General features: G+C 40.7%; 1 protein-coding gene and 1 long non-coding RNA gene across 3 annotated transcripts; one reads left to right on the forward strand and one right to left on the reverse strand.

Annotated features, from left to right (window-relative positions):
• Positions 1 to 160: 160 nt before the first annotated feature.
• On the reverse strand, positions 161 to 11,830 carry LOC116355084 (uncharacterized). Of its 2 annotated transcripts, XR_004204314.1 has the most exons (3): positions 11,787 to 11,830; positions 500 to 607; positions 161 to 332 (listed from the first exon to the last, which is right to left on the reverse strand). It is a non-coding gene; the product is annotated as an uncharacterized LOC116355084 (long non-coding RNA). The 2 variants fall into 2 exon arrangements; XR_004204313.1 differs by lacking the exon at positions 11,787 to 11,830 and having other exon boundaries at positions 500 to 714.
• LOC109864527 (stress-70 protein, mitochondrial) lies at positions 6,028 to 19,992 on the forward strand. The gene is made up of 17 exons (XM_020452369.2): positions 6,028 to 6,360; positions 7,477 to 7,535; positions 7,639 to 7,726; positions 7,858 to 8,039; positions 8,161 to 8,285; positions 8,407 to 8,480; positions 13,766 to 13,872; positions 13,991 to 14,153; positions 14,262 to 14,354; positions 17,160 to 17,369; positions 17,457 to 17,684; positions 17,793 to 17,897; positions 17,989 to 18,106; positions 18,210 to 18,304; positions 18,454 to 18,546; positions 18,710 to 18,850; positions 19,038 to 19,992. Exons 1-17 carry the CDS (start codon positions 6,280 to 6,282, stop codon positions 19,128 to 19,130), a joined length of 2,055 nt encoding a protein of 684 aa, XP_020307958.1. The 5' UTR covers positions 6,028 to 6,279; the 3' UTR covers positions 19,131 to 19,992.
• Positions 19,993 to 22,621: the final 2,629 nt, after the last annotated feature.

Here is a 22,621-nt window from a genome sequence, read left to right on the forward strand (position 1 = left end):
ATCATACTGTATTTGTGTCTCCCCTTCTCGTCAACCTATTATAGTGACCAGACAATGTCGTTTTTATAATTATGTTTGTCAGTGTCAGCAGAGTACCCACAGTATAGGGGCGGAATGCACAGAGATGACAAAGTGTATTTCAAAAATAGACAAAGACTAATTATTTTAACCTAAAGCATTTAATAAAGACATTTAAAATACAATATTATGGGGAATAGGAATGAGAGGTCGTCTTACACCATTTTGGAAAGGGATCACAGCAGTGATTGAATGACGGTATGAGGCATGAGTTGAGGTGTTCAGAGGCTTGACCAATGCAGGACAGGATTTGACTGGGAAGACAAAAATATATATAAGACAACACACTATACAGTTAGACAAAAGAGCTAAGAATGAATTAGTCCAAAGCAAGGAGTAAAATCATTGATGTGTAATAATGTGACTGTGTAAGTGATTGACTCTACATGCAGTAATGAGAGAAAATTGATAGGGTACTCACAGTGCTTGGAGGGGAAACATTCAATGTGCCAGTGGATGAGCAGGCACATGAGACTTGGCTTCAGTTCATGCCAAAAGAAAGTTGACAATGGTAGTGGAGGGGACTTAGCTGTAAATACAAATGGCAGATACATTCCATTACAGCAGCGCCATCATAGATTTGGACAACGAGTTTCTCTATGAACTTTTGTATTTTTTATTTCACCTTTATTTAACCAGGTAGGCTAGTTGAGAACAAGTTCTCATTTACAACTGCAACCTGGCCAAGATAAAGCATAGCAGTGTGAACAGATAACAACACAGAGTTATACATGGAGTAAACAATAAACAAGTCAATAACACAGTAGAAAAAAAAAGAAAGAGTCTATATACATTGTGTGCAAAAGGCATGAGGAGGTAGGCGAATAATTACAATTTAGCAGATTAACACTGGAGTGATAAATGATCAGATGGTCATGTGCAGGTAGAGATACTGGTGTGCAAAAGAGCAGAAAAGTAAATAAAAACAGTATGGGGAAGAGGTAGGTGAATTGGGTGGGCTATTTACCGATGGACTATACAGCTGCAGCATCGGTTATCTGCTCAGATCAAATCAAATCAAATCAAATTTATTTATATAGCCCTTCGTACATCAGCTGATATCTCAGTGTGCTGTACAGAAACCCAGCCTAAAACCCCAAACAGCAAGCAATGCAGGTGTAGAAGCACGGATAGCAGATGTTTAAAGTTGGTGAGGGAGATAAAAGTCTCCAACTTAAACTCAGACATCTCAAAATTCATAAAGTCAAACACAGATTGCGCATGTCGCCCACTTGACACATTAAAGTAGCCCAAGAAACGTTCCTGAATAAAGCCCTGACCATCCACATATCTGAAGATAACTGACAACTGCAAGCAAAACTGGTGCAGGTCCCAGAACGGTGGGGCAATTTTTAACAGTTGAAGAAACTGAAAGATTTTCTCGTTTTCATCCGATACAGCATGTCAGATTCCTAATGTTTAGGTGTAGCCTAGGCTGCTGCAACATCTATGTCATGAATGTTTGCTTGTGTCTGTCCGGAGTGATTATGTGTTATCCTCTTTGCTAAATAAATACCGGAAGAAAGTGGAAAGCCTACCTGAGCGCACGCGAAAAAAAGCCCTGGGTCAACTTCTCTGTAATATAACTTTTAATGGACGAGGCGATGGAAGCTATCAAATCATTCGGAATGGTTTTCAACATCCCAGAAAAGACAGTCGAAAGTTCCATATGTTCAGCAAGTAAAGCATCATAATGTGCAATTACCTCTGCAAGCTCTTGTTAACCGAACTTTTCATATCGTAGTGTCCACCTAAAATAAAATTATTGCATTCCCTGCTTTTGTTTTTTCGTTTAGCTGAACCATCAATGTTCTTCGGGTAGGGCTGGGCGATATGGCCAAAATGTAATTTTTAACCAAATGTTGCAATTGCGATTTAGATCAAAACACTTGGGTGAACTTTTGGAATCATCAATGTTTATTCTTATTCTATAGTTAGAATATAAATAATAGTGGCCACTTTGAATACAGTGTTGTTTGACATGACAACGAATGAAAATGCCATGGACGAGTTGTGACAGGTTAGGAACAAAAGTGATGTTCAGTGTTTCCTAGGGGACCATATAATCTTTACCTACATGAAATCTTTATTCATGTAGCCAACATATTCATGCTTCGCCTATTCCTCTTTGATTTAGAAGATACTGTTGCACAAACTACATGCTGATTTAGGCCTCCATCAGCACTGGTAACAGGCTGTATTAGCTAGCAACGTTTGCTCTGACTCGGTACTTGTATTAGCCAGCTAACACAATTTAGCTTAACTTGCTAAGAAAATAAAAAACTAGCTGTTTGCAGATGTAAGACACACAAACTAATATTGTAATTATAGAACGCTTGTGGATTTATATTAAGATAAAATTGGAAACAACATCGTTGTCATCAACATTGTTGCATGTGCTGCATTGACCATGCAGACTGACCGAAAGTGTCTCGTGGTCAAGCAACAACAAATGCGCTCCTTGAGTGACGGGGTGGGACTCGGTCTATGTGGTAAGCGGCATGGAGAGAAGGAGGAGGCTCAAGTAACGGAGTAAACTATTTTAAATGGACGTTACACACGGCGTATCACATGTAACAAACCAAACATTCAAATACCGTTATAGAAGGTCAAGTCAAAAGCCAAACCGGTCCGCGCATCAATACCGGTATATAGTAAATTACTTTATACCGCCCAGCCCTATCTTCAGGTCATTGCACCCACCCACCTTTCAACCAAGGCTCAGACTTTCCAAAAAGCAGGTAAGGCCAGCAGTACAGGCCGCCTGATGAAAGGCTCCCTGTTCAACAGCTATACTTTTGATTCGAGTTAGTGTTGAACGCCCTCACCTTTTCATGTCATAATAAAACTGATATATAACGACACAAGGCGAGACCCAGATGCAGACACGGGAAGCAGATGGTTTGAGCTCTGATATTTATTATACTCCAAGGGGTTGGCAAAAGGCAGGTTGGGGACAGGTAAGAGTTCATAACCAGGTCAGAGTCCAAAACAGTACAGGGTGGCAGGCAGGAGGGCTCAGAGTCAAGACAGGCAAGGGTCAGAACCAGGAGGATGAGAAAAAAGAGAGATTGGGGAAAACCAGGAGCTAGGAGAAAACTGCTGGTTGATTTGGCAAACAAGACAAACACAGGTATAAATACACAGGGGATAATGGAGAAGATGGGCAACACCTGGAAGGGGGTGGAGACAAGCACAAAGACAGGTGAAACAGATCTGTGTGTGACAAAAACAGTGTATTTTAATAAATTATTTGGTGACATATGAATATATTTAGTATAGTTTTAATGTTTCACAATTTTATTTTTATGAAATTTCACTGAGGAGGATGGTCCTCCCCATCCTCCTCTGAGGAGCCTCCACTGCCTGTAATGTGTTCAGTAGTGGGGCGTGGGTAAAATCACGCACCTTTCTCTATAGCTATAGAGAAAGGTGCAGCGTTTTTGTTCTCATTATATAAATGCTTGAATCTTAAAATGATGAAATCTTTCAAAAGGTATAAGTAAGGTACAGTAGATGTGTTTTCTCTGCCCTAAGGACCCTGTCACATCCTGATCTGTTTTACCTTTCTTTGTGCTTGTCTCCACCCCTCCAGGTGTCACCCATCTTCCCATTATCCCCTGTGTATTTATACCTGTGTTCTATGTTTGTCTGTTGCCAGTTCGTCTGGTCAGGTCTTACCAGTGGTCTTTCCCGCCTTCCTGTTGCGCTAGTTCTGTTTCCTAGTTTTTCCTGGTTCTGACCATTCTGCCTGCTGTCCTGTACCTGCCTGACTCTGACCTGATCACAAACCTTTGCCTTCCCTGTGTTATTAATAAATACTCTGAGAACTGTACTATCTGCCTCCCATGTCTGCATCTGGGTCATATCCTAAGTTGTGATAGACCCAATGTATTTCAGCACCCATCTGGACCAGGATGGAGAGTCAAGTTCCAGTATTTCCATTGAATAGGATGTAGTGAATGGACATGTAAAAAATAAAAAATAAATCAGTTGTAGCCTATTTGGCATGGAAGTTCACTGTCACCCTATATCCATTTGCTTTGCTGTTACTGTTTCCTGTGGAGAGGCCAATGTTACATGTTGTTGGTGAGTGGGGCCATAAATAGACTGCTGCAGAAAGATCGCACAGCATAAATTGGGCTCCATCTTTTGGCATAGTAGTGGAATTACTGAAGATGTCCAATAATGCTTTCTTGTTTAGGGTTTTATATCTCTGGCATATGTTGGGTTTTATGTGTTCAAATCAAGCTTTATTTATAGACAGACATGGAATGCAATACAATGTGCATTACAGGAAAAAATGAATAAAAACAAGGAAAAAAGAAACTGAAATATTTACTACACAAACACAAGAGGATAAACTAAATAATAACAAAACTGAATGACTAAAAAGCACCCTAAGGAAAAACAAAGCTAAAAAGGTGTGTTTTTAATCACAGTTTCAGCCTCCCTCAGGTTCCATGGCAGGCTATTCTAGAGGCTGAAGGCATGGTAACTAAAGGCTGCCTCTCCATGCCTCTTGGTCCTAGGCTTTGGGATAGTTAAAATGCCAGTGCCAGAGGACCTGAGGGACCTACTGGGTACATAACTTAAAAGCATGTCTGACATGTATTGGGGTGCACAATCGTGGATTGATTTAAAAACCAATAGAAGAAACTTAAAATGTATTTTAACTCACAGGCAGCCAGTGCGGAGACCTTGGTCAGTACCCATGCTGCAGCATTCTGTATGTTTTGCTGTTGACCAATGGCTTTCTTGGGTAAACCAGACAGGGGAGCATTAGAGTAATCAAGCCTGCTTGTAATAAAAGCATGGATGAGTCCCTCTGTATCAGCCTCAGAGAGAAATGGTCGCACAGTGGCAATGTTCCTCAGGTGGTAAAAAGCTCATTTGGTCACATTCCTAATGTGTGATTCAAAATTGACTTCAGTCTAAAATAACACCTAGGTTTTTTTTACCATGTGTTTTATCTTTATTGCTTGTGAATTAAAATATGTGGCCAGATTCTCTCTCTGTGTTTTGGCTCCAACAATAAGTACCTCAGTCTTGTCTTGATTTAGCTGCTGGAAGTTATGATCCATCACAGTAATTCAATCACTAATACAGTCTAATAATTTATCCATGGAGCTAAAATCCTTTGGTGACACGGAAATGAAAAGTTGTGTATCAGCTGCATAACAGTCATAATCAATGCTGTACTTTCTGATAGTGCTGCCAAGGTGGAACATAATGTAATGAAACTGGCAGGGAGCAGGTCTCGAACCCTCAACTTTCCAGCCCACTATCAACTGTGGCACAAAAGCAAGCTCAAGTGGCAGTCGATATCCAATTTATAAAACCAGGGTCGTTACAATATATAATGTTGCCATGTTGCCACTACATTAGATAGGGTGTAAAAACAATTAATTAAATGCAGCAAGCTGCCAAATTGATGAGCTGCAATGACATACAGATGACATGAGTGAGAGGCAAAGTCCAATAGAATCAAACTGAGTAGCAATATGCCGATGAGCAAAATGGTCGACTGATCCCTTTATTTGGTAATTTAATGTATTTAAAAATATATATACAAAATAAATTAAATATGTAGCTAATTTGTCCACATTTAGCTAGATGTTTCATCAGGCCAGACACTGTCATCAAAAACAGTACAGTGCCGGCATCGCTGATGAAACTCACGTGAGAATTTTCACCGCTTTTTCAAAATGACCTTCAAAAGCCCAGTGGTGTGTGATGCCCCGGTCTGGGCATGATTTTGTTTTAGCATAATTTATTGTGTTAAATAATTATACTGCACCCTAAACATAAACTACATGTTGTTTGTAAGTATATAGTCTATAATTATGTAATATAATACTTGGATAACGTTGTAATTTATTTTTGAAGGATGTAATTTTACCCAGGCAATCTTTAAGTTTCTAAAATGGGTCCGTTTCTCAATGCATGGAGCAACTCATGTGTCAGTTAATTCGAGAAAATCGGAAGTTCAACTGCATTGTTGGAGAGTAGCCGTGCTGCAATACCGGTTCTGACAGGCTAAATATATTCCTAGATTTGTCGTGGAAATTACATCACTCCAACGAAATAAGATATCTATACCTGGGTCCTCGCTAAAATCGACAAAAGCTCAACAGTTTGAATTTGATCATTGCGGCCTCCATTTTAAAGCCAACTAGCTTGCTACCAGAATTGTCAAAAATGTTAAGTGTTGCAAGAACAGCTTCAAGGTCTCTCCCCTCTCCGAACTGCTCAAGAAGCGTGTCCTCCTTGATAAAGAAGGTAAGTCAGTTAAAATTGTCCCCCAAATATATCCAATATGTTAGGTTAATTAAATGTTTCCAAGAGGTGTAACAAGAAATGAAGGATAACTGATGGCTAAGCGTTAGCTCGCTTGCTAACTAAAAACGTTACATAAATGTCGCAGTTGGCTACCACACTAGCTAGCTACTAACGTAAGTTAACTAGCGTCTGGTAGTGGATAAAACGAATAACTAGCTAGTTAACAATTGTCAAGTCATGGTAGGTAAGTAACTGTTAAATAATTATCTAGCTTGTTAACTATGTTCCTGGGCTTGAGCCTGGTCAGGTAGACTAACTAGCCAGCTAACGTTAGCTATGACGCAACTAGTAGTAACTAACTAATGTTAGCTAACAAGTTCACTTTTAGATTAGCCAGAATGTTTTCTCATTCATGTGTCCTTCGTCTGAACTAAACATACTAAGTCATGTTCATTAACGATCACAGTGGGGATAAGTTAAGTAAGTAACTAACGTTAGTTGGCTAGCTTCCCTCGTATAGTCTGATTGAATTTGAAGACTGCAGCAGAGGCTAGTCCTCTCAGGCAAGCTAATGCCATCTAGCTAACGTTACCTAACATGGATGTTTGTATAACCACCTCGTGTTATTTCAATGTATTTTAGCTAAATCCTCAATCAGTAAGTTGGTTTAAACTGACTTAAGCGGGGTGTCAACACCTTTAGCTGGTTATAGACACGGTTATTTTTATTGCGCAAGATAATGTTAGCATTAGCAAGCTGCTGAAGTTTACCGGTCTTGTTGTGAATGGGGGTGTCATTCATTGTTTTATGTGAAGAGAACATCTGTGACCTTCATTGTGGTGTTCCTGTCCACCCACCCTAGTACACCGCAGTCCTATGGCATACTGTTCAAATATCATAACCAAACATGTTGTTACACACGCTTATCTATGTAACTATTTCACTCATGGACACCTTTGCGTTTCTTTATACCAAATGTGGATTACTGTGCGTCGTGTCTATGCCCTGTGTGAATTGAAACTAGATTGTTTGAGTTTCTTCTCATATTGGTTGAAGAAGTTAAACAGATTTCACTAAGTAGTCATGGTAGCTAATCAATGTTGTTTTTTTTGCCAGGCTTGCTGGAATGGATTCCAACAAGATGCTTTCAGAGCGATGTCCAGACGTGACTATGCGTAAGTATTGTTAGTTATTTAATGTTACTATACAACATTTATTCCTTTAACATCCATGAGCAGCTCTTAGCATTTGTACTTACTGTTTGACATTGTTTTACAGATCGGAGGCGATCAAAGGATCCGTGATTGGAATTGACCTGGGAACTACAAACTCCTGTGTGGCAGTCATGGAGGGCAAACAAGCAAAGGTCGGTTGAAGTTTTACCAGTCATTTTATGTTTGTGTGACCTGTGTAATGAAAAGACCGTAGATCCCTTTGAAATTCTCCTCCTTATAGTTCCTTTTCTAGATTGTTACTGATTAGTTTGTTGTGTGACAGGTACTGGAGAATGCAGAGGGAGCAAGGACAACTCCTTCAGTGGTGGCCTTCACAGCTGATGGGGAGAGACTGGTGGGCATGCCAGCTAAAAGACAGGCAGTCACCAACCCTAACAACACCCTCTATGCCACCAAGCGTCTCATCGGTCGCCGTTACGATGACGCAGAGGTTCAGAAGGACCTGTGAGTGTGTTTTGTTAAATTAGGCCTCAGACCGTACTAGCCATTGTAACGCATCATTAGTTGGAAAATATTTTGTCGTTTGAGATGAATGTATGACATGGTTATTGTTGTGGCTTTACAGGAAGAACGTGCCCTACAAAATTGTTCGTGCTTCCAATGGTGATGCCTGGGTGGAGGCCCACGAAAAGCTATACTCCCCCAGCCAAGTCGGTGCCTTCGTGCTGATGAAGATGAAGGAGACTGCAGGTAAACTACCAATCAATCTTTATTGCCCCCGGGGGGGAAAACTAGCATGTCAATCCTGTTCCCAACTACGCCTGCCTGTGTTCTAAAAACCTTGCTCATTGTAAAATTGTCTTGGTTTTAGAGAACTACATGGGTCACAGTGTGAAGAATGCCGTTGTCACCGTGCCAGCCTACTTCAATGACTCCCAGAGACAGGTAAGAGCCTTTGTCTGCTAAATCATTTGACTGGAACACACGGGTGGCCAAAAGCTATTCCTTTGCCATTGACTCACAGAATGGTGATCTAGCAAGCCTCTCAACTGATCAGTACATGTAATGGCTGCCGTTTTACGGGCTCCTAACGGGCTCCTCCTTTATTTTTTTATTTTGCATTATTTGTAACTTATTTTGTACATAATGTTTCTGCCACTGTCTCTTGTGACCAAAAAGAGCTTCTGGATATCAGAACATCGATTATTCACCTCGTACTGGACAAAGATTATTTAACAAGTCGGACGCAAAGGATTTACTTCAGACACCGAACAAGATCCAAATCCCCGTCATTCGCATGGAAAAGAGAAATATCGGACGTACACTACCGTTCAAAAGTTTGGGGTCACGTAGAAATGTTTTTGTTTTTGAAAGAAAGGCACGTTTTTGTTAAAATAACATGAAATTGATCATAAATACAGTGTAGACATAGTTGTTTTAAATGACTATTGTAGCTGGAAACATTTTTTTTTTAAGTTAATGGAATATCTACAGAGGCCCATTATCAGCAACCATCACTCCTGTGTTTCAATGGCACGTCTTAGCTAATCCAAGTTTATAATTTTAGAAGGCTAATAGTACCCGCAAAACACTGGTCTCAAAGTTAAACAGTGAAGATGCTACTTCGGGATGCTGCCTTCTAGGCAGAGTTCCTCTGTCCAGTGTCTGTTCTTTTGCCCATCTCTTAATTTTTTCTTTTTATTGGCCAGTCTGAGATGACTTTTTTTTGCAACTCTGCCTAGAAGGCCAGCATCCCGGAGTTGCCTCTTCACTTTTGAAGTTGAGACTGGTGTTTTGTGGGTAGTATTTAATGAAGCTGCCAGTTGAGGACTTGAGGTGTCTGTTTCTCAAACTAGACACTAATGTACTTGTCCTCTAAAGGTCGGTTTTATTGCTTCTATAATCAGTACAACAGTTTTCAGGAAATATAATTACAAAATGTTTTTCTAATGATCAATTAGCCTTTTTTAAATGATAAGCGAACACAACATGCCATTGGAACACAGGAGTGATGGTTGCTGATAATGGGCCTATGTAGGTAGAGATATATATATATATATATATATATATATATATATATATATATATATATATATATATATATATATATATATATATATATATATAAAAATACATGCTGTTTCCAGCTACAATAGTAATTTACAACATTAACAATGTCTACATGGTATTTCTGATCAATTTGATATTTTAATGGACAAAATGTGGTGTTCGTTCAACAACAAGAACATTTCTGAGTGACCTCAATCTTTTGAACGGTAGTGTAGGTCGGGGTGCCTTGTACGGATCCGACGGCAAGTGGGTAATCCGCCTCTACTATCAGTCCTATTAGCCAACGTGCAATCAGTGGAGAACTGGATGAGCTCCGATCAAGACTAACCTAGCAACGGGGCATTAACTGTATCTTATGTTTCACCGAGTCGTGGTTGAACTAGGAAATGGATAACATACAGCTGGTTGGGTTTTCTGTGCATTGGCAAGATGGAACAGCTGCTTCCGGTAAGACGGGATGGCGGTCTGTCTGTTTGTAAATAACAGCTGAAGTCTAATATTAAGGAAGTCTCTAGGTTTTGCTCGCCTGAGGCTGTAGACCACACTATTTACCAGGAGTTTATCTATTTTTCATAGGGGTCTATTTACCACCACAAACCGATGCTGGCAATAAGATTTCACTCAACGTGCTGCAAAAGGCCATAAGCAAACAAGAAAATGCTCATCCAGAGGCGGCGTTCCTAATGGCCAGATACTTTAATGCAGGCAAACTTACATCTGTTTTACCTCATTTCTATCAGTGTGTTAAATGTGCAACCAGGGGGACAAAAACTAGACCATCTTTACTCCACACACAGAGACGAGTACAAAGCTCACCCTCCATTTGGCAAATCGGACCATAATTCAATCCTCCAGGTTCCTGCTTACATGCAAAAACTAAAGCAGGAAGTACCAGTGACTCGCTCAATATGAAAGTGGTCAGATGAAGCAGATGCTACGCTACAGGACTGTTTTGCTTGCAGACTGGAATATATTCTGGTATTCTTCCGATGGAATTGAGAAGCTTTCAAGGAGCGGGACTCTATCCCGGACACTTATAAGACATCCTGCTATGCCCTCTGAAGAATTGTCAAACTCCAGCCACCCTTTTCATAGATTGTTCTCTCTGCTACTGCACGGCAAGTGGTACCGGGCTGCCAAGTCTAGGTCCAAAAGGCTTCTTAACAGCTTCTACCCCCAAGCCATAAGACTCCTGAACAGCTAATCAAATGCCTACCAGGACTATCTGCATACGCTGCTGCTCTGTTTATTATCTATTAGAGGTCGACCAATTTAATTAGGGCCAATTTCAAGTTTTCAAAATCAGAAATCTGTATTTTTGGGTGCCGATGTGCCAATAAAAAAATTTAAAAAATTATATCATTTTATAGCTTTATATACCTAGGCAAGTCGGTTAAGAACACATTCTTGTTTTTAGGCAGCTCGGGGATTTGAACTTGCAACCTTCCGGTTACTAGTCCAACGCTCTAACCACTAGGCTAACCGTTCTGCCCCGGAACAGGCACTGAACCCACTGTTCCTAGGCCGTCATTGAAAATAAAAAGTTGTTCTTAACTGACTTACTAGTTAAATAAAAAATAAATGACAGATTTTCACCGTGTCAATTCGGGGGATCCAATCTTGCAACCTTACAGTTAACTAGTCCAACGCAATAACGACCTGCCTCTCTCATTGCACTCCACAAGGAGACTGCCTGTTACGTGAATGCAGTAAGCCAAGGTAAGTTCCTAGCTAGCATTAAACTTATCTTATAAAAAAACAATTATAATCACAAGTTAGCATCAACCATGTGTAGTTATTACAAGATCTTATCTAGCGTGTCCTGCGCTGTATATCATCTGACTGAACATACACGTATCTGACTGAGCGGTGGTAGGCAGAAGCGGGCACGTGAACATTCATTCAAACAGCACTTTCGTGCGTTTTGCCAGCAGCTCTTCGTTGTGTGTCAAGCATTGCGCTGTTTATGACTTCAAGCCTATCAACTCCTGAGATGAGGCTGGTGTAACCTAAGTGAAATGGCTAGCTAGTTAGCGTGCACTAACTAGAGGGACGGAAGCTATACTGTTACACTGGCAATACTAAAGTGCATATAAGAACATCCAATAGTCAAAGGTTAATGAAATACAAATGGTATAGAGGGAATTAGTCCTATAATAACTACAACCTAAAATTTCTTACCTGGGAATATTGAAGACTCATGTTAAAAGGAACCACCAGCTTTCGTATGTTCTCATGTTCTGAGGAAGGAACAGAAACGTTAGCTTTTTTACATAGCACATATTGCACTTTTACTTTCTTCTCCAACACTTTGTTTTTGCATTATTTAAACCAAATTGAACATGTTTCATTATTTATTTGAGGCTAAATTGATTTTATTGATTTTATTGATGTATTAAGTTGAAATAAGTGTTCATTCAGTTTTGTTGTAATTGTCATTATTAAAAAATAAAATTAAAAAATCGTCAGATTAATCGGTATCGGCTTTTTTGGTCCTCCAATTATCGGCGTTGAAAAATCATAATCGGTCGACCTCTATCTATGCATAATCACTTTACCTCTACCTAAATATACAGTACCAGTCAAAAGGGATTTTCTTTATTTGTACTATTTTCTACATTGTAGAATAATACTGGAAATAACATATGGAATCATGTAGTAACTGAAAGTGTTAAATCAAAAGATATTTGAGAATCTTCAAAGTAGCCACCCTTTGCCTTGACAGCTTTGCACACTTGGCATTCTTTCAACCAGCTTCATGAGGTAGTCACCTGAAATGCATTTCAATTAAACGGTGTGCCTTAAGTTAATTTGTGGAATTACTTACCTTAATGTGTTTGAGCCAATCAGTTGTTGTGACAAGGTAGGTGTGGTATACAGAAGATAGCCCTATTTGGTAAAATACCAAGTCCATATTAGGGCAAGAACCGCTCAAATAAGCAAAGAGTCCATTACTTTAAGACAAAGGTCAGTCAATTCGTAAAAGTTAAACATTGAAAGTTTCTTCAAGTGCAGTCGCAAAAACCATCAAGCGCTATGATGAAACTCATGAGGACCGCCACGGGATTGGAAGACCCAGAGTTACTTCTACTGCAGAGGATAAGTTCATTAGTTACCAGCCTCAGAAATTCAGAGTTCAAGTAACACAACTTGACATAAAAAAATGTTTTTGTTTTTTTACAACTCAACATTAACTGTTCAGAGGAAACTGCGTGAATCGGGTCTTTATGGTCAAATTGCTACAAAGAAATCACTACAAAAGGACTCCTGTAAGAAGACTTGCTTTGGCCAAGAAACACAAGCAATGGATATTAGACCGGAGGAAATCTGTCCTTTGGTCTGATGAGTCCAAATTTGAGATATTTGGTTCCAACCGCCATGTCTTTGTAAAAAAAAAAAAAAAAGCTGCCATCAACTGCTCAGCATATGTGTGAACTTCATCAGGATTATTGGGAAAGCATTCCTAATGAAGCTGGTTAAGAGTGCCAAGACTGTGCAAAGCTGTCATCAAGGCAAAGGGTGGCTACTTTGAAGAATCTAAAATATATTTTGATATGTTTAACATGCTTTTGATTACTACATGATTCCATGTGTTATCTCACATGGCTACCTTGGGGCGACGGGTAGCCTAATGGTTAGGGTGTTGGGCCAGTAACCGAAAGGTTGCTAGATCGAATCCCAGAGCTGACAAGAGTCTGTCGCTCTGCCCCTGAACAAGGCAGTTAAACCACTGTTCCTAGGCCGTCATTGTAAATAAGAATTTATTCTTAACTGACTTGCCTAGTTAAAGGATAAATAAATAAAAAATAGTTTTGATGTCTTCACTATTACTCTACAATGTAGAAAATAGTATAAATAAATAAAGAAACCCTTGAGTGAGTAGGTGTGTCCAAACTTGACTGGTACTGTACATATTACCTCGACTAACCTGTGCCCCTGCACATTGACTCTGTGCTGGTACCCCCCCCTGTATATAGGCTCGCTATTTTATTGTTGCTCTTTTTAATTATTTGTTTTTATATTTATTTTAGTAAGTACTTAACTGCTTTGTTGGTTAAGGGCTTGTAAGCATTTCACTAAGTTCACCTGTTGTATTTGGCGCATGTGACGAATAACATTTTATTTGATGTTGTATAATGAGTAGCTAATTTTGTTTACAGGCCACAAAGGATGCCGGTCAGATTGCTGGGCTGAATGTGCTGCGAGTCATCAATGAGCCCACTGCTGCTGCTCTGGCCTATGGTTTGGACAAGACTCAGGACAGAATGTAACTACAACAACCCTACAAACTGCTTTTAACTTATGAGACCATGACCCTAACTTTTTTTTAAATCCATGCCTAAAGGTGTTTTGGCTCATATTTCATACCTGTCCCTGATTTGTAGCATCGCAGTCTATGACCTGGGAGGTGGCACCTTTGACATCTCTGTCCTGGAGATCCAGAAGGGTGTGTTTGAGGTGAAGTCCACCAACGGAGACACTTTTCTGGGTGGAGAGGACTTTGACCAGCACCTACTAACCCACATTGTGAAGGAGTTCAAGCGAGAGGTGAGAAGGGGGAAAATATCCTGGATACACACCGTTCTATGACCAAGCGCATCTGCCATATTCACGTAAGCCAACCATTTTGATCAAACCTTTGATTTTTCTTTTCAGTCTGGAGTTGATCTGACCAAAGACAGCATGGCTCTGCAGCGAGTGAGGGAGGCAGCTGAGAAAGCCAAATGTGAACTGTCATCATCCCTGCAGGTGAGTTTCATCATCCCACAGCAGACATTTCTCTCATTACCTATTTGGTAGGCTAATGATTAGTCTAAACAAGACCATTGTCAACAGAAGTAACTTGTTTGTCATTTATACAGTCCCTGGACTCTGTCTTTATTTGAAAATCTGTAATCCCACAGCAGTAGTGGGCTGTACAGGCCAGCCCTATGCCTGAGCTAGCTACACTGCTGAGTGAGGAAGTCTTCTGGCCCAGGCCACATTAGAGCAACTGTTTTAGTGGATGATGAGCTGTAGCAGAGCTGCTGTACCTGCACACTGGGGCAGCCCTACTCAAAGGGCTAACAAACATGCAATGCAGAGCTCTAGGGCGTGGCGATATTAAAATGTGGTTTTGCGCGATATTCCAAATGTCTGTATCGTAAGAATCAAGTCATGTTTTATGCTCTTTCTGCTGTGGCTGCACGTTCCCATTTTAAAGGCTCTGCAGTGGCCATACAGCATTTACTGTGATGCATCCTCTGCAGAAGTCAGAACATTCATACTACTTGCACTTCAGGGAGCTGTACATAAACACTCAATAAATTGGTCTGCACAGCACTATTCGTAGTGATTCAAGGCTAATCTCTATAGCCACCCAGCTAATTAGTTTAGGCTATTGTTTGTGTATTGTACACTATGTAGAGGTACAAATCAGAGTATAATGCTTGTATAGATATCAACCCCTATGGAAGGCTTATATTTAGCCTGGGTATAATTTCACAAACCCTCAATTCATGAGATTATTGCTGACTGTTTGAAATGCAGAATATTTTACCTTTGTACAACAGCTTATTTAGATAACTTTAAAAAAAAAAGTTATATTGTGAATCGACCATAAAATTGCCAACAACAATTCAGATTTTTAGACTACATCGGCCAGCCCTACGGAGCTCGAGTAAACCTTAACACCAAATTAAGATGTTGTCTATATGGAGGTTGTAATAGTATGTAAGACTGATATACATTGAGCTCCAAGTATTGAGACAGTGACACATTTGTTGTTTTGGCTCTGTACTCCAGCACTTTGGATTTGAAATGATACAATTGTTGTGATGTTAAAAGTACAGACTGTCTTGTCTCGACCAAAAGCCACCTCCAACGTCGTTTTAGAGAATTTGGCTGTATGGCCTCCCAACTGCAGACCACATGTAACCACACCAGCCCATAACCTCCACATCTGGCTTCTTCACCTGTGGGATCATCTGAGACCAACCACCCGGACAGCTGAGGAAACTGGGTTTGCACAATCAAAACATTTCTGCTCAAACAGTCTCAGGGAAGCTTCTCTGCATGCTTGTCATCCTCACCAGGGTCTTAACTTGACTGCAATTCAGCGCAGTAATTCACTTCAGTGTGCAAATGCTCACTTTCAATGGCACGCTGGAGAAGTAGGCTCTTCACGGATGAATCCCAGTTTCAACTGTACCGGGCAGATGGCGTTGTGTGGTGAGCGGTTTGCTGATGTCAATGTTGTGAACACTGTCTCATGGTGGGGTTATGGTATGGGCAGGCTTAAGCTACGGAAAACGAACACTTGGATTTTCTGGAAGCTGAATGTCCCAGTTCTTCAATGGCCTGCTCTCCCAGACATGTCACCCGTTGAGTATGTTTGAGATGCTCTGGATTGACGTGTACGACAGCTTGTTCCAGTTCCCGACACTATCGTCATCCTGATCAAGTCTATGCGAAGGAGATGTTGCGCTGCATGAGACAAATGGTGGTCACACCAGATACTGACTGGTTTTCTGATCCACGCCGCCCCTACCTTTTTTTTGTTTTAAGGTATGTGATCAACCGCTGCATATCTTTATTCCCTGTCATGTGAAATCCATAGATTAGGGCCACATGAATTTATTTCAGTTGACTGATTTCCTTATGAATTAACTCGGTCAAGTCTTTGAAATTTGCATTTTTTTATTTATATTTTTGTTCAGTGTAGAAGTGTTTAGAAACATTGTATTCTCAAAATAAACTAACTCAAATGGCATTTATTTAACATTTCTATTGGGCACAATCTGAAATGTGAAAACTGATCAGAGTTGTGATAAAAGGACTACCTTGCTGTAACTGTTGGTTTGAGTTGGGGCTATTGTGGTTGTGTACATTTTTTAAAACACTAATGGGGATGTGGAGTTCAAAGGGCTGTTGCCCAGTTTATTATTTCAGTTGAATTGTTGAAGATAAGGTTGAGGATGTAAGGATGGGCTGGTTAACAAGGATGCAAAGGAAACAAATGTACATGAATCTCAACAATAAAATAATATTAGTGAAGTAACTTAAGTGATGTTTAAACATGAGTAAAGGAAATGCATAAAGCAACTGGCTCAATCAAACGAGTGTATGAATTAAGAACAATCTTACTTAAACTCATCCAAAAAATACACAGGGTTACAAGCTAAAACGTTAAGGTCTGCCACACTGATTAGTGACAGGTGTGGGTATTTAAAGGTGATGAAGGGGCTGGAGTCCCGCCTCTGGAGTGGGATTGGACAGGGGATGGTCGTTGCTGACTGTCGGTCAGGGTAGGGACAATTCGACTACAGAAACAACCAAAACAAGCTGTAAATGCATCCAACAAATTTGTAGTCATTGCGTGCTATGAATGTGACCAAACCCTTAATGAAACTGTTTACCGGAAATGGATGAAAATACCCTCCAAGGTTCTGGAGTACAGAGCCAAAACAACAATGTGTGCGTCACTGTCCCAATAGTTCTGGAGCTCACTGTAGGTTACCCCATTTTCAGTGACGATGGAAAAAAAACACTCATAGATCCTTGGTTCTCCCACAGACTGACATCAACCTGCCCTACCTGACCATGGATGCCTCTGGCCCCAAGCACTTGAACATGAAGATGACCCGCTCCCAGTTTGAGGGCATCGTGTCTGACCTGATCCGCAGGACAGTGGCCCCCTGCCAGAAGGCCATGCAGGATGCAGAGGTCTCCAAGGGGGACATCGGCGAGGTGCTTCTGGTCGGTGGTATGTCTCGTATGCCCAAGGTGAGCAGATCTCTCCCTGGTTCTATCCCACCTCTTCATCATGCTCTGCCCCCGTCTGACCACCCATCCTGTTGTCTTCTCTCCCAGGTCCAGCAGACAGTCCAGGACCTGTTTGGCCGTGCCCCCAGCAAGTCAGTCAACCCAGATGAGGCTGTGGCCATTGGAGCTGCCATCCAGGGAGGTGTGCTGGCTGGAGATGTTACTGATGTGCTCCTTCTGGACGTCACACCCCTGTCTCTTGGTATAGAGACCCTTGGAGGGGTGTTCACCAAACTTATCAACAGGAACACAACCATTCCCACCAAGAAGGGCCAGGTGAGGGACAAACGTCAGATTTTGTTCTGTCTGAAGCAGTCTGGTGAAACCTAATATTAATTGTATGTACTTCATCAGTGGTACTGATTCATTTTTCCTTGTGCTTAGGTGTTCTCTACAGCAGCTGATGGCCAGACCCAGGTGGAGATCAAAGTATGCCAGGGAGAAAGAGAGATGGCAGCAGATAACAAGATCCTGGGACAGTTCACTCTGGTAAGTGTCCTAGCTGATTCATACTTACACTAAGTATAGTATCTTTTAAGTCTCTGAAGGATACTGTCTTACTGGTGTTTCTCTCATGCAGGTTGGAATACCACCTGCCCCACGTGGAGTACCTCAGATCGAGGTCTGCTTCGACATTGACGCCAACGGAATCGTGCACGTGTCTGCCAAAGACAAAGGCACAGGCCGTGAACAGCAGAGTAAGATCTAACAACCTGCCCTTGAAATACATGTTAACTTATAGTAGGTCTTCAAATAGTATGAATTTACTTTGTCTAACTGCCATTTCCCTCACTTCTCCAGTTGTTATCCAGTCCTCCGGTGGCCTCAGCAAGGATGACATTGAGAACATGGTTAAGAATGCAGAGAAGTATGCCGAGGAGGACAGGAGGCGAAAGGTAGGGTTGACAATTTTCTTATCAAGCATCCATTAAACTTTTATCAGTTACATCAACTGCAGGCTACTCCCAGCTGGAGTTGTGTGTTTTGATAACCGTGTGACTGTGAATGCTGACAGTTGTCCTTGAATCCGTTTGTTTTTGCCCAGGACCGTGTTGAGGCTGTTAACCAGGCCGAGGGCATCGTCCATGACACTGAGTCCAAGATGGAAGAGTTCAAGGATCAGCTCCCTGCTGATGAGGCATGTCGGACATTTTATTATATTAAGACATTGGTTTTAAAGGGCTTTTTAAAAAAAACAAACACTGAACAACAATTGACAAGAACAGATATGCATCTGAAACATCCCAAATATCAGGAAATTCCATAGTCCCAGTATTTGACTTTCTTCCCCCATCTTTCAGTGCAACAAACTGAAGGAAGAGATTACCAAAGTGAGAGACTTGCTGTCACGGAAGGACGAAGAGACTGGCGAGAATATCAAACAGGCTGCCACCACCCTCCAGCAGGCATCACTCAAACTCTTTGAAATTGCTTACAAGAAGGTAATTGTCTCAACACCCCAATATTGTCAAATCTTTTTTTGTTAACTTGCAGTTCTAACAGAGTTGGAATAAGCCTGGATTGTTTGCTTAGCTTGTCAATCAAGAGCCCAACATACTTTTTTTTTTACAATGGGTAAATTGAAATATTACGTATTTATTAACTGAATATTTGTCAATTTCTTCCTAGATGGCATCAGAGAGGGAAGGCAGCAGCGGCAACAGCTCTGGATCATCATCGTCTGAAGGTGGAGCTGGAGAGAAGAAGGAAGGCCAGCAGTAAAACCTTTGCGATTGTCATGGAGACAATGGGAACATGGACTGATGGGCTTGGGAGCGTATACATGTTCTGAACGGCGGCTATTGCCTTCAAGTCATTCTCACATACTGTGTTTTTGCAGTAAAATATACAGTATAATGTATGTTCTTCGACCCCTATTAATTTAATTGTCAAAAACAATATCCTGTCCATTTTAAAAACATTTATTTGCATCTGTTTATAGCAATTATTTGTTTGTCGTACCGTGATGTCATTTGGGTTTCATTTGTACATGTAGCTCTGCTTCTGTCCGGTCAACTGACGACTCCAGTGGAAATGCAATAGAAGAAGCTTGGATATTCTCTAGTTTCATCCTGTTTCTCAAGTCTATTTGCTCTATGAAAACAGTATATATATATATATGTACAGTGATACGAGTTAAGTCACATAGGTGTGGTTAAAGATGTATCATTTTATTTCTGTTCTTAGACATTTGAATCCTTAAATGCTGGTATTCCTTTCAGTACAGAGGAGCCCCGAGTTGGCTCATTCTTGACATTATCATGGGTCTGAACTGGGAGAGAATACTTTGCATACAAATAGAAACATCGACGTATGATGCATTTGTTTTTACATCGGTAATGTGGACTATACCAATGAGTGTAATTGGATGAGGATGCACATTAGTAACACATCTCACTTTGTTAAGAATGTAAGTCATTGCCCTGGAGATTTTGTTTTGCCAGAGGCAGCATTTCGCACAGGACAGCTATCAGACAAAGTTGACCGCAGTGGAAGAGGGGAAAAATACGTCTGGTATGTGGTGGGTTTGTGAGCCAGGAGGTTGTGCTGTTGCTCATTTTTCTAATAAAATAATAAATTTCAATGGTGTTGTGTTGGTCTCCTTTTTAAATTAGGAATTTGTTCCTTTGGCAATCGGTGACTAAGTCTACCGTGTCTGGAAGTGACTCAAACATCCTTTTAAGCTTTGTTTACGACTTAGTTACAGCTTGACTTCAGGATTGTATTTGGATTTGCTCTCCATAAATATGTAATTGTTTTTGCTTCAGGGCATAAAAACCACTGAAGTATAATAACGGGAGACTGCATCCAAGATGTTCAACCGTTTTCAATGTAATCACCAAGGGCCCAGCGGTTCCGGTCTAAAAGCACCGTTGTGACTGCTCCTACAGTTGTTTCAGTACTGCAGATTAATTGACACCCAGCCTGGAAAGAGCATTTCCATACATGGCCAGATTGGAAAATGTACTGTAATAAGACCGTTTAATCATCCCGTTTTGTGCACAAAACATCCATTGAATTGTTCAAATATTTAATGCTTAAGCCAAGTGTAATTTTCATTCACGGCCGAAGATATTAACATTTTATATTCATCCATTGTCTGCCATGTTTTTTGGGGAATGCTTTGCTGTTTGCACTGCTCCCTGTGAGTGCTGGCGCGTATGCGATATATATAAACCAGGATATAGACAGTTCATGAATCAGCATTTGGGTATATTACCTTCAAAACAACGGGTGGACATCTTGGACACAGTGTCCAGTTCTTATAACTCAGTGTAATCTACTCACGTGTGCATATGCCGATTCATGGACAGTGCATATCCGGCTTGCATCTAGTTTATATCATTTTTATGTAATTAATTTCATTATTCTTTTGTCCAAATTTCATATACACAAATGTAAATTTACAAACAGAAAACCACATTTTCGTACCCTACAAAAAAATATAAAAAAATCTAGTTTATATGGACCAACATCACGTGCACAGGGAGCATTGTTGACATCTTTGGCTGTGCGTGATTGGTAAAAAAAATCGTCCTTAGCAAAAAAACATTTGAATAATTCAATGAATGTTTTGTGCTCAAAGTTGCTGACTAAAGTGTCTTATTACGAATGTTCAAATCTGACATCGCTATGTTGCCATATATGGAAATTGTCTTTCTGGGCAGGGCGTCAGTTAAACTGCAGTACCGAACCAAAACAGTAGGAGCAGTCGAAGCCGTGCTTCTTAGACATGAACTCTGGCCCGTTGATAAGAAAAACTACAATCTGTGTCCTGAATTAGACTAGTGCCATGGCCGCCCAGCTATATGCCGTCCCAAAAATTTCCCCCGGTATTCCTTGTATTCCTTCCTTGTACCTGGCTAGCTGAACTATGGTTGTTTTCGTCCTCATTGCTAAACTTCATAGATACTGCACCCTCAACTTCAAAACTCCTTTGCTATTTAAACAATCATGTAACTAAGACCTTTGCTGGAGAGAAACTTGAAAATCATGTATTGTTGAATTATCATGACTAGTTCGAACTGTTGTGTTGTAAGACAATAGTGGCGAAAGATATCATTACTACTTAATGCAGATCCAAGTGCAGATCCACAGAGGGTGATGCAGGCAGCCCAGTACATGACTGGGGCCGAGCTACCTACCATCCAGGACCTCTATCCAGGCGGTGTCAGAGGAAAGCCCGAAAATCTGCCAGGCTCCCATCGCCCAAGCCTTAGTATGTTCATTCTGCTACCGTCCGGCAAATGGTACCGTAGCATCGTCTCTCGGACCAACAGGCTCCGAGACAGCTTCTACCCCCAAGCCATAAAATTGCCAAGTAGCCAGATTGGTACCCAAACTAGCTGCACTGACTCAATTCAATTCAATTCAAGGGCTTTATTGGCATGGGAAACATGTGTTGCCAAAGCAAGTGAGGTAGACAACATACAAAGTGAATATATAAAGTGAAAAACAACAAAAATTAACAGTAAACATTACACATACAGAAGTTTCAAAACAGTAAAGACATTACAAATGTCATATTATATATATATACAGTGTTTTAACAATGTACAAATGGTTAAAGGACACAAGATAAAATAAATAAGCATAAATATGGGTTGTATTTACAATGGTGTTTGTTCTTCACTGGTTGCCCTTTTCTCGTGGCAACAGGTCACAAATCTTGCTGCTGTGATGGCACACTGTGGAATTTCACCCAGTAGATACGGGAGTTTTTCAAACTTGGATTTGTTTTCGAATTCTTTGTGGATCTGTGTAATCTGAGGGAAATATGTCTCTCTAATATGGTCATACATTGGGCAGGAGGTTAGGAAGTGCAGCTCAGTTTCCACCTCATTTTGTGGGCAGTGAGCACATAGCCTGTCTTCTCTTGAGAGCCATGTCTGCCTACGGTGGCCTTTCTCAATAGCAAGGCTATGCTCACTGAGTCTGTACATAGTCAAAGCTTTCCTTAATTTTGGGTCAGTCACAGTGGTCAGGTATTCTGCCGCTGTGTACTCTCTGTTTAGGGCCAAATAGCATTCTAGTTTGCTCTGTTTTTTGTTAATTCTTTCCAATGTGTCAAGTAATTATCTTTTTGTTTTCTCATGATTTGGTTGGGTCTAATTGTGCTGCTGTCCTGGGGCTCTGTAGTGTGTGTTTGTGTTTGTGAACAGAGCCCCAGGACCAGCTTGCTTAGGGGACTCTTCTCCAGGTTAATCTCTCTG

Source organism: Oncorhynchus kisutch, linkage group LG19 (assembly GCF_002021735.2).
Source record: "Oncorhynchus kisutch isolate 150728-3 linkage group LG19, Okis_V2, whole genome shotgun sequence".
Taxonomy (NCBI): domain Eukaryota; kingdom Metazoa; phylum Chordata; class Actinopteri; order Salmoniformes; family Salmonidae; genus Oncorhynchus; species Oncorhynchus kisutch.